The sequence below is a fragment of the Callorhinchus milii genome, unplaced genomic scaffold (assembly GCF_018977255.1).
Source record: "Callorhinchus milii isolate IMCB2004 unplaced genomic scaffold, IMCB_Cmil_1.0 Scaffold8, whole genome shotgun sequence".
In the NCBI taxonomy this organism is placed as follows: domain Eukaryota; kingdom Metazoa; phylum Chordata; class Chondrichthyes; order Chimaeriformes; family Callorhinchidae; genus Callorhinchus; species Callorhinchus milii.
Window position 1 is genome coordinate 10,602,435 of NW_024704749.1, and position 12,706 is coordinate 10,615,140.

The following is a 12,706-nucleotide window of genomic DNA, read 5'->3' on the forward strand; positions in this document are numbered from 1 at the left end:
CAGAACAAAGCTCTTGTTGAAGTGGCATGGGATCTTCATGTCAAATTTGTAAAATGGTGACCTTAAATGCTGCTGTATTCTCAATTACTGGCATTATGCATTGGTTCCCATCGCTTTCTTTTACATTTGATCAGTATTTATTGCTTAGGCTGGACAAGAGAATGTGGAACATCTGTGAACACAGATCAGAACCTGCAGAGAGGAGAAAGCACCCATAACACCTTGCTGAAATACAGCTTTGCTTTAATCATCATCATGACATTATTCAGAGAAAAAAAGATGCTGCACACCTTCACAAAATATTGGATTTAGTTTCATTGTAAAATATATAAATTAACATGTTCAAGACTAATTTATTAACTCCTGAAATACTTGCAATGCTCATCCATCCTTTCATTCTAAAAGTGACATCCTGNAAAAAATATACTCATCACATTAGACAGATTACACAGCAGACAGATGAAGATGCTGTCAAATGTAGATCGGAACAGAACTTAATCACCAGGTCCGAAAGATAACATTATACACCATTGTTACAGCCTGCGGTCTCTTCTGTCTACATGGTAGTCTGTCTTTCACCTCTTACTGCAATTGACCACTGTGATGATCACCATTTCTGTGGGACACACAAATCTACTTTCCTCCCAAGCTCAGAGAGGAGCCAAGTTTTGGAGGCTTCAAGGCCTTTCTGACGGCAGACAGTACTCAACTACCCCTCGATGTGGGAAAGCGAGAACTTGGTCTGTGCCCTCTCCTTTCTGGTGACGAGCAGTCAAAATAAGAAACTTTAAACTAGAGAGAATGACAGCCACCTCCTGCCATAAGCCCAATGCCATTGTAACCTCCCTCCCGCCCCCCATCCATAAAGCAGCAACTTCTAATTGCTATGCTTCAGGATTCCGAGGCCCCAGTGGATCACCTCTGCTCTGTCACCACCATTTTCTCAGCAAAGACTCCAGTTCAAATAAATCATCTCCATGGTTTCTACCTTACAGCCAAATCAACGATTTTTACTTAAGTAACTATTTGGTCAAGTTCCAAGAACATTCCTTTGCCCAGGCTATATTCTCTCCCCCGCTCCCCCCCACCCCCTTCACACATACACACACACACACACACACAAACACATACAACCAGCACCACCCACCTGCACAAATTTAAAAGTCTTCAGATGAGGTTGTATTTCACCAAAGAAGATAATTAACTCATTGTGATGTAGAAAAGGTTAAAGCTAGGCTTGCTGTGAGTGTGATGTTTGGGGAGCAAACCACTTTAATAAAGGTCAATCACGCGCAGAGTGTCAGCTGGACTCTGCCCCGAGTCGAGCTCTCACAAGCTTCCGCAAAGCGCTATCTGGTGTCTGTTGGGTTCAAAATCGCAGTATTCGCAACAGATCAAAAATATCCTATCCTGCTGGTAACTGGATATATATACACACAGGAATCCCACTCAAACTAGGGAGGGGATGGAGTGCAAGCAGGATTCCCGTAAGGCAGCGTGAATCATATCTGGTTGCTGACAGGATTAGGGATTAACACAAACTTTTGCAAATCCAAGTTGCAACTCACCCTCCCATGGTCAATTCTGTTGCCACAGGCACAGACGCCTTCATAGTTGTCCTCTTGCATACACACTGCAGAATATTATCTAAAACATAAATATTGTGTCTGCACGCACATCCTGGCGAGTGCAAGTCCGCACTTGGAGAATGGAACAAGAGGGAGGTCTCTGGTTCTTTAGTGAAGTAGCTAAAATATTGTCTCACTTGCAACAGAAGGGGCAATGTCTCGAGCACCATCGTCAGGTCTGGTCAGATGATTTGTAATTTTTTCTCATTGCAAGCAATAAAACAAGGTACAAAGGCCTTGTAAGACATTTTCCATTCCGCTTTATGTGTGGGGGTGGTACTATTCCCGTTGTTACATTTCTCTCGCCATTTATTATACCCAGGATGGGGTGGAGGGGGAGAGAAGAGGGAAAAAGCAAAACAGTCAAGTGACTCCAACTAGCATCAAAAATCACTTGTTTTGCTTAGAGAAAAAAAATGGAAAAATATACTTTTTTTAAAAAAAGCTGGATTCATTTTAAGGTCTTAAAGTGCCGTGCACGCAGGTTAACAGCGGTCCGCCCGGAGCTGTCTCTGTGCACGCGTGTCAAATAGTGATCATCCAGTGCTGTCATGGGGCACACATGTGAGTAGCGGTCTGTGTGGGGCTGTTACTGTATGTGTGTCAATAGTGGTCTGTGTGGGGCTGTCACTGTGCACATGTGTCAATACTTGTCTGTGCAGCTCTGTCACTGTGCACGTGTGACAGTCATGTTCAGTGTGGGGCTGTCACATGTATAAATAGCGGTTCTGTATGGAGCTGTCACCGCACACGCATGTCAATACCAGTCCGATGCAGTGGAGTCACTGCACATGTTTGTCAATTGCGGTCTGTGCAGCGTCGTCACTGCACACGCGTGCCGATTGCGGTCCGTGCAGCACCATGGCTGCACACGCGTGTCATTAGCGATCCGCGCGGGGGCTGGGGGTCATTTCTCGGTGAGAGAGAGCTGCAGGATGCGCTCCAGTTCAGCTTCTTCCTGCAACCGCCTCTGTTCCTGTTCATGCTCCTCCCGGGCCGACAGGTCCATTGCGAGCCGCAGCTGGGTGTCGTAGGAGCTGGTCGAGGGGATTGCTGTCCCTGGACTCCCATTCACCGGCCTGCAAAGCCAAAACCCCCGCGTTAGAGCAAAATGATGGACAGAGTGCCCACTCCTACTCCTTGACCTGTTTGAGCCCACTACAGATCCACAGAAGGGAGAACATGCAGAACATCACAAAGTAATCAATTACCTGCTGGCCCAAAGGTCAAAGTTGTCCTCGGACTGGGAGGTCGCAGTGGGAGATAGGTCCCCCTCCCCCTGAAATAGTAAAGAGTCATGTTTAACACCTTCCCTCAATTGCAGAAATGATAGGCCGAATGGCCTCCTTCTGTGCTGTAGGATATAGGATTCATATCCTGTGAAGTGCTTTAGGATATCCACCTGACTTGAAAGACACAATACCAAATGCAAGGATTATTATATATTTTTTTAAATCTCCCGTAAAGATTGAGCTTAAAGTCAGCAGGTCCTTTAAATTCTGCTCCCGTCGCTCACCTGGTGGGATTCCAGGAGACTTTGCTGGATTGCGAATTGGACCAGTTGATCATCCTCGTCCCGGAGCGCCGAGGTCCTGCTCCCACCTCGGACATGGTAACTGGCCGGGATGTCAAACACAGACTGATCGACTTCAAACTTTGAGTCTGCGGACGGTGGAAAAACACACAGGCTTAAATCAGCAGAGATTTTACCGCAACTACAACAAATGACATTTACACAGCACATTTCAGGTCGAGAGGACATCCCAAGGCACTGGACAATCAAGGATTTGGACCCGAGCAGTGAGTTGGGATCAGGAGGGGCACGGGTAGGAGGGTGACCGAGGGCCCAGTAAAAGATAGCGTCTCGTCATTAAGTCTCTTTCTAAACATCCCTTCAATGAGCTTATGGTCTTTGGTTAAGTGCAAGGCATTGTCACTGGGTTAAACCAGCCAGGGTTCCCACCCCTACCCCTTATCCAGAGACCGCGTGCTGGAGAAGTCCATGCAGACATTGGGCAAGAACACAATCAGACTTGGCGTGATAAGGTGCTAAATGAAATGTAAGGAGATTATTATTATAATAACGTACTGACCTTCTGAAGCACTGGTTGTGGATTCAGCCTGCGAGGACTTCGGTGTGGGCGACGCTGCCTCCACAGTCCTGCACGTGTTCACGTTCCCGAACGTAATGCGCGCGTTCAGCACGTGGAAGAGAGGAATTTCTGGGGGAAAAAATTGAAGAGGGATCGTTGCCCGACATGAAAGACGCAGTATCAAACGCAGGGATTGTTATTATTTTTTTTCTCTCTGTCCTCCTTGGAGAGGGAGCGGACAAAAACAAATAAATCATAGAATCTATTCTTTTGCCTCCATCTTGAAGGAAGGCGGAGAAATTGCTTTGCAAAGAGAAAGCAAACCGTTTCGAAGCTTCGTGTGGATCTTACCTATTTTGACAGGGAATCCTGGCGGGAACTGCAGGGTGATGAAATCCCGGAGTTTGGCGAAGTGAGCGCTGCTCCTGGCCATGAGGTTGATGATGGGAATGACTTGCTCCGTCAGGGAGAGCGGGTAATCCTCGCAGAGCCACAGGGTGGCCTTGAACCTGGAGAACGTAAGAATTGCTGGACAAAAGAACAAGGTCCACCCGGTTCACCTTCTACCATCCTGGCAGTCGCTCGCACATGTCATGTCCCAACCTATATACTGAGCCTCTGCCCCTGCAACAGTCACTACGCGTCAAAGCAACTCGCTTGTTTGACAAGTTTTGAGCCATTTCAACATGATGGGGCTCAGTGGTAAATTTAAGGGATTATACCACAGCTTATTAAATAGATGTTACATGCAATTAAGCGCCGTGGGACGCCACTCTGTGTGAGGCGATATAAATGCAAGTTGTTGTTGTAATTGCACTAGCATTTAATGATATAAAAAATTCCCTTCCCACAATAAACTCACTCCCCATCTCAACTCCTTTTGCCCCCTCCTCTTTATTCCCCAACTGAAGGAGTTGCCACTGGATTAATTTCCGGGGTGGGGGGCAGAGGAGAAAAGAAGGGTCACAGGAGGAATCAGTGTCCCACTGACCATGAACGGCGTTCAGATCAAGAAAACAAAACCCTCAGCCCATTAGATCTCAACCTCATGCCACCCCCACCAGCCTGGTTTATGGGGTCAAACCGTGTCCTGGCCTCTATCCCCCCCCCCACCCCCAGGTAACCTGTCCCCTGGTTCCCAGCTCCGCACAGCAAGCGCTAAAACTGTATCGGCCGAGGGTCTTACTTGCGAGACTTGATGCAGAGCTCCGTGGGTCTGCCGATGTCCCGGTTTCCGAGCTCGAACTCCGGGTCAAAATATTCCTCTGGGGTGATGGACGTGGGGTTATTGACGGTGGCGGTTTCTGTGACAACCTGCAGCAATGGTCACAAAAACACCTCAGGCAAATGTCTGGACGTCTCAGCTACCCGACGCGGTGGGCAGACACGAGCAGGTAACGTAACGTGGGCAGGTTACATTATAAAGAGGATCGACCACTCAACGGTGTGCCCACACTGGCTGTCATTCTCTACTAAAGGGAGCTAGAGATGGAGAGAGAGAAATAGACACACACGCAAGCGCACAGAGGGAGAAAGAGAGAGAGGTGCAGAGAGACAGACACACATGCACAGAGGGGAAGAAAGAGAGAAAGAAACAGATGTAGAGAGAAAGAGAAAGAAAGAGATACAAAGAAAGACATGCGTATACAGAGGGGGAAAAAAAAGAGAAAAAGATAAGAGGGAGAGATATACACACACATAGTCCACCCAGTGTAATCGGCAGGAGTGTTACACAGCAACTCACCCCGTTCTGTGGGCCAATGTGCTCCTCTGCGATTCCCAGCAGAGATTCCAGGGGATTTCTATTGTCTGTAAAATAAGCACAAAAACAGTCAGGATAAAAGAGAAGGCTTTAACCTTTTGAGGGATTAAAACTGGAGGTGATGAGACCACCCTGCGTAGAGCAGTCAATTCCCCATCTGGCAAGCGAGTGATTGCAGAGGCTCTCGACAGCACTAGTCAGTGAACAGTTTTATCTGCCAACACTAAGAAGACCAAGTCAATTATTTCAGTGAATAAACATGGACCTCATGTTTGCTAAGATAAAGAACTTCGTCGAGATGGAATCGATTGTGATTTACGTCTAGTAAAAAGAATAATATTAAAGAGTCGGCTTCTTCTGTTACCTTTATATTTGGCTTTTTCTTCCTCAGTCAGGTGCTCTGTCCTGCTCCGCGTTACCACGTTGACGTTGTTGACAGTGAACACCTACAGATAAGACACGGTTCAGCAAATCTGGCTCTCTGCCACCAGCTCACCCCCCACCACTCCCGAAAACTGACATCTGCTCTCATGGCTTTGTTCAAGTGTTTGGTTATAGTGGGTGGGGGGGGGAGAACCTCAAAAAAATCCCTACCAGTGGGGTGCTTTTACGCATTTATTGCATGTGTGCATGCAGAGAGACAGACTGTCATATCAGTGCTTAATAACACAGAGTTCGCCTGAGGCAGAAGGAAAGCTCTAATCTCTGCCAATGCTGCTCTGTGGCCGGGCGGGAGGGAGGGGGAAGAATGAGCCACTAAGCAAGCATGAGCGAGATTTGGTTATCACTGTACCTTGGCTTCATACTCCTGGACAACCTCAGTTTTATCTGTTCTCCAGCCCCAGAATCCAGACTTGTTCCTGTGAGAGCAGCAGAGTTTAATCATTACTTCATATCCCATAATGTCCCTTTATACAACCTTCCCAAGGTGGCTCGGTGGGGATAACGGAACAGGGAGGGGGGTAACGACGAGGGGAAACACGCCAGGGTATGTATGTCTTGTGTGCTAGTCCGTTACCTCTCGAAGGAGATGTTTTTTGTGTCAAGGGCGGTGCACACAATGGGGGTTGTCAGCCGACTTGCCACCTGGTCCTCGGTGGGCCTCACAGACGTCAGTGTGAGACCCTCTCTCTCCTGAGAAAGCTCAAAGTGCTCTCGGTTGACCACCTGGTTATCGTGATCCACTTCCACGAACTCTGCCCAGCCCGCTGTCACCAGAAATACAAAGACAAGAGTCTGAGAAATAATCCTTGGATTTGATACAGTGCCTCAAAACACTTCACAGAATATATCGTAAAGTCGATTGATTGTGTATTTTGTGGCAAAAAGCAGTGTCGCACAAACAAATAGCCGTGGATTGAGTGACCGAATTTTTTTTTCAATCGGGGGTGGGGAACTATCAGTCAGTGATACCAGGAGAAACTCCCTTCTCTTTTCGAGTAGTGCAATGGGATCTTTAACTTGCCCCTGAACAGGCAGAAGGGACCTCGGTTTAACATCTCTTCCGAAGGACGGCACCTCCGACAATGCAACACTCCCCACCCCAGCACAGCATTGGAGTGTCAGCCCAAGACTGTGCGCTCAAAGTCCCAAAATGGGGCCTTGATCCCACAAACTTCTGACTCAGAAGCGAGAGGGTTCCTCACTGAGAGCCAGGCTGACGTGGACACCAGATGAAGAGAAGATGAAACATCAAATGAAACTCTTAACGTTAAGAGAAGGGTTTGGCAGCCCTGCAGATTAACTGAGCAGCAGCAGGGGAACCTCCGAATCAATACATAGGAAGGAAAGGTAAACGCCCACCCTCTCCTTTGAACATGTAGCTGCGACGCCCTCTTTCCCACCGCATGTTGTCAAAGTTCAGCAAAGTGGTGTCAACCCGCAGGTTAGCACCGCTCTTCCACACGCGGTACACATCACTCGGGCACATCTTGGATACCAGTGGAACTGGGTGGGGAAGAGAGAGAGAGAGAAGAGTGATGAGTGAGAGACACACACACAGACACGGGGCAAAGTCAAAATAATAACCCTTGCATTTGATGTAACACCTCATCACATTGAAAAATCTCAAAGACTTTCAGTTTTCTTCTCTAATGGTGTTGTAGTAACATCTAATGACTTTGTATTTACTATACTAATAATCCTTACATTTGACATAGCGCCTCTCACGTCAAAGCGATTCACAGAATTTACTGTAAAGTGGAGTGACTGTATTTTGTAGCTGAACCCGGCAGCCAATTTGTGCACAGTAACATTCAAACAGCCAATATGGAGTGAGTGACCAATTTTATTTGGGGGATTGTTGGCCGGGACACCAGGAGAGAGAAACTTCCTTCTCTTTTCCTATAGTGCTGTGGGATCTTTAACTTCGACCTGAAAAGGCAGATAGGACCTCAGTTTAACATCTCATCTGATGGACAGCACCTCAGAAGCGCATTGGAGCATCAGCAGAGACTATATGGTTCCAAGTCCTGACGAGGGGCTTGAACCCACCACCTTCTGACTCGAGGTGTGAGTGCTACCAACTGAACCAAGCTGACACAATAGCATTATAACTAAAGTATCTAAGAGAAGAAAAGAAAGAAAAAAAAAACTTACTCCAGCTGGTGAATTCCCACTTCATCTCCACATAGAAGTCAGAAGCCTAGATGTAAAAGAAATTAAGACAAATTTGTGGGTTTGGCACATCAAGGTAGCAAGTTCCTTGGGCAGAATAATAATGCTTGTATTTGATATCGCGCCTTATCACATTGCTGAGAAGTCTCAAAGCGCTGCGCAGAATATATTGTAATTGTAAATAGTGACTGTATTTTGTGGAGCGGCAGTAATTGAAAGGCCTCATCGCATGCAGAAGTTGTAAGCTGAGAAGCCTAAAGGCAGGGCAGTGCGTTACCTTCTGTATCTTGCTGAGCAGCTCTGGGACGCCGTTCAGCTGCGAGTTGACTCGATCGTAGTCCCGATACTGTAGGACCATCATCACCAGGTCAGGGTCTCCTGTGCTGATCGCCTCCTGAAGCACTGAAGGGAACAAAATGTTGGTTTAACGACCCCTCGCTCACAGCTAAAACCACGGCCTACAGACCAATTCATCTGGAGGATTGTTGGTCAGTTCCAACCTGGGGCTTGACCCCATAATCTGCTGCCAACTGAGCCAAGGTGGGGAGAATGTTTGATCAGTGAGCTGTCCCTACCCCAGCAGCCTGGGTTTGTTTCCTTCATGCTGCTGGCAGGAGCTGAGAGTTGAGGTATAGTTAGACCATGTACCACACAAGAAAATTAGTCATTCACCATTTGGTCATTGGTCATTTGATACAGCGCTTTTCATGTCAGGAGGACGACCCAATGCGCTTCACAGGATATTCTGCAAAGTGTAGTGACTGTGTGCTTTCTGTGCGAACGCAGCAGGCAATTTGCACACAGCAATATTTCCACTAACAGCCATGAAGTGAATGACCAATTTTCTTGTGTGGCAGGGGATCGCTCAATGATCAAAGAAGGTCGTCGGTTCAAGCACCACGTTGGAACTTGCCAATAATCCTCCAGATAAATTGCTCGTTCACCCCAATGCCTGCTTGTGGGCCCAGCTGTTGTTAAGTTTACTTTTGTTCTTCCCCTCTTAGGCGGTGTTGGGTGTGGAATGCGCTGCATGTGGTTTGGCTGGTGCTTTACAGGACTGGGCAGCTCCTCAAGGATCAAAAACAAGTACAACAGAAAGGAGGGCAAGTTAACCTGGGCGGCTCCTACAAGGGTTGGGTCACACTACAGTAGCACCTGCAGGATACGTTCCGTCCACAAGAGGGTAGCAAAAAAAGAAAAGCTTCCAAGCTCCACTTAATTTATTAATATTATTATGATTATTATTAATGGGCAATTTTCCCACCTTCCAACCCACCCTGACAACTGTTCTTTATCCTTCATTTGCAGCCCCTGAGAACAGAAACTCACGGGGAGATGAGAGGGGGGGAAAAGGGGAAGGAAAACAAAAAAAAAAATCACACATGCTATTATTACAAGTCTACAGCTGAGCACATCATTGCAGTGCAGTCTGGGCTGCTTCTAACTTTAGTCCTCTATACAATATATACTTCCCTAATGCCTTTCGCGTCAGGAGGACATCTCAAAGCACTTTTCACAGCTGCCTGGGCACCCATGGGGTGAGAGGGGGAGGAAAGAGGGGAGTAAGGTGACCGAAAGTGCAGTCACAGAGCCAGTCTTGAGGCAGACTTTGAAAATAGGGAGGGCCTCTCGGATGGAGTTCCAGAGAATGGGGCAGAATGGCTGAAAGTGGGGGGGGGCAGCAGGGGCACAAAGCAAGCCAGTATTCGCTGAGCAAAGGGAGCGGAGGGTCAGTAGTGTTGCAAGAGCTAAGGATGACCTTTACTCTGTGCGTTTGCCCAGACAGTTGCTGACCTGTCCATCCCTTGGCGTTCTCCTTGGTGACTGAGGCGTTGTTCCTCAGCAGCACCGTTGCACACTCCAGATGGCCCAGCGAGATGGCGAGGTGCAGGGCCGTCCGGCCCCTGGGATCCACCTCCTCAATGTGGTGCTGTGGAGGCAAAAGACTGTGTAAATCACCCTAGTGGAGCTGTCAGTAAACAACACAACAGCAACTCTCAACATAACATTTAGCAAACATATCAGGAAGAGGAACCACTTCAGGCAGAGGGCAGTGAGATTGTGAAACTCTGCCTGAGCTACCCGAATGGTAGTTGAAGCAGATATAATCCTTGCATTTGATACAGTGCCCCGTCGAGACGTTTCAAAGCGCTTCACAGAATATGCTGTGAAGTGAATTGGCTGTATTTTTGGGGGCAAAACGCAGAGGCCATTTGCATACAGCGGTGTGTCCCACAAACAGTTGTAGATTGAGTGACCAAATTTTTCAAAGGGATTACTTCCCCCAGAAAGTGATTTGACAATCAACTAACAACCAGGTTCCTACTTACTGAGAGGTAAACAGAGAGGTGTGGAGTAAGGAAATTTGCCTAAGATTTCACCCCGCGCGGGAATCGAATCTGGATCTTTTTGCCTGAGAAGCGAGCTCGCTCACCACTACACTACGGGGCTCCACAGATAGTGGAGTGCATTCAAGATGAAGCTAGACCTTCACATGAAGGAGAAAGGAATAGAAGGATGTGGGAGAGAGTAAGGAACGGGTAGAGACTTGTGCAGAGTATAAACACCGGCACAGACTGGTTGGGCCGAGTGGCCTATTTCCGTGCTGCACAATCTTTGTAAACATTTTAGATCTAAATCAAGACCAGAATGCAAATAAAGAGTGTGACCACTTCAAATTAAGGTGGAGGAATGAATTTGATGATAGGTACAGATTTAAGATAAGAAAAAAGCAAAGGAGCAAAGGGAAAGTTCAGAGAATAATAATAATCCTTGCATTTGATATAGCGCTTTTCACGTCGGGAGGACGTCCCAAAGATCTTTATGCATAGATGGTTGCAAACCCTCGACTATCCCACACCTTGGGACGACTTACCATCAAGAAAGGCACTATATAAATATAATTTGTAGTTGTTGCTCACAACCTGTGACGGTGGGTGGAGGCAGAATCCAAGAGCTTTTACAACAGCAACATAAGACAGAGGGAGAACTTCTCAAAACAAGCACCTTTAAGGCTTATAATACCAATAGCCCCTGCATTTGATATAGCACTATAATCACATCATTGAGATGTCCCAAAGAACTTTACAGGATATACCGTACAGTGGATTGACTCCGTATTTGTCGGCAAACGCGGTAGCCAATTGCGCACAGCAGTGACCCACAAACAGATTTTTTTTATTATCAGTGTCCCATTAGACTTTTTAAATTCATCTCAGTCTCTCTATAATCTATGGTGGTGTGCCGTTCCCTCCCAAAGAAGTCTACAAAGTTATTTGTGAGGAAGCACGAACTGCTTTTGCTAGGATTCTATTCCTACATTTCTCTGTGGGTAGGAAAAAAATGGTTTGACTAATGTCTAGTTCTTGCTTGAGGTTATATCATTTTAAGTCTGTACCCTTTAACTCTGAGCTCAGAGACCAAGGCATGCATTTGGACAGCTCATAAACATACCTCGCTTACCAGTAAAGGCTGATGTGGGCAACCTGCATTCGGGGCACATTAATTTGAATATTTTCCTGCATAAGAAAATTCAATTCGCACCAGCTCTACAATAAATAATCTTTGCGTTTCAGGCAGCGCTTCGCGGGAATCACTGTAAAGGGTAGTGACTGTGCGTTTTGTGGACACACATTCCTGCCCTCTCACGTCGCCTTAAAATCAAAATCCTGTAGCCACCACTGCAGTACGACAGGCCGCCTTGCATTCGATGTGGCACCTTTCGCGGACGGAAGAGCACCTCAAAGCCCGCCGCGGGGGTTAACGTGGAGCGTGGCGACCGCGGCGGCATTTGGCCCCGGCGAACCACGCCGGGCTGTTCGGCTTCGATTGCCGGGTTGCTCCGAGACTCTACTCGGGCGAGGGGGCGCCGGGCGAGCGCGAAGATGTTGCTGTTGAATCCTTTTGAGGAACCGAAGCCAATTAACTGGCGGCTTCTGGGGTGGGGTGGGGAAGGGGAAGGGGAAGGGTCGGCCTCGGTTCGTGACCGGCTTACCTTGCGGATCTCTGCCTCAAGTTCTCGGTAGTCGTTCTGCCAGACCCGCAGGTGTAGTCCATATCTGCTCCGAATGTCTTCCAGCGAGCACATCCCTACAGCTCCAGCTTCACCATGGACACAGCCCCCCCCCTCCCCCCCTCTGTCAAAATCCTCCTCGCAACCAGAGAGGCCAAATAAAAAGTGCGAGAGGGGCCTCTCCCCCACCCCCACTGCCCTTGTGTTACCCCCCCACCCCCCTTGTGTGTGTGTGTCTGTGTGTGTGTGTGTGTGTGTGTGTGTGACCCTCCACACCCTCCCGACCCCCCAAAGTGTTGCGTTTAAACAGCCGTCGGCACCAGAAACTCGGGGGAGTTTTTTTTTTCAACAAAAATAAAAAAAATAAGAGAGAGAGAGAGAAAAAAACCCCCCAAAAAAACTTTACCGGAAGGAACCCGCAACGAGGAAGTGAGAGTGGACTTAATCTGAAGCGGAGGAGAGAGAGAGAGAGAGAGGGGGAGAGAGAGGAGGGGAGGGGGGAGAGAAGGGGGGGGGGGGGGGGGGAGGATACAGAGGCCTCAGCGATTCCCCGTCGAGCACTTCACACACACCCCCACCCCCCACCCAACCAAAA

General features: G+C 47.9%; 1 protein-coding gene across 1 annotated transcript; it reads right to left on the reverse strand.

Annotated features, from left to right (window-relative positions):
• Window positions 1-226: 226 nt before the first annotated feature.
• Window positions 227-12,324, reverse strand: ankrd13a (ankyrin repeat domain 13A). The gene is made up of 15 exons (XM_007901856.2): window positions 12,094-12,324; window positions 9,894-10,029; window positions 8,377-8,501; window positions 8,082-8,127; window positions 7,287-7,430; window positions 6,502-6,691; window positions 6,277-6,343; window positions 5,848-5,929; window positions 5,466-5,530; window positions 4,908-5,035; window positions 4,073-4,230; window positions 3,722-3,850; window positions 3,145-3,290; window positions 2,840-2,907; window positions 227-2,707 (listed from the first exon to the last, which is right to left on the reverse strand). The coding sequence occupies exons 1-15, from the start codon at window positions 12,184-12,186 to the stop codon at window positions 2,536-2,538; spliced, it is 1,749 nt and encodes a 582-aa protein (XP_007900047.1). The 5' UTR covers window positions 12,187-12,324; the 3' UTR covers window positions 227-2,535.
• Between the last annotated feature and the right edge of the window lie 382 nt (window positions 12,325-12,706).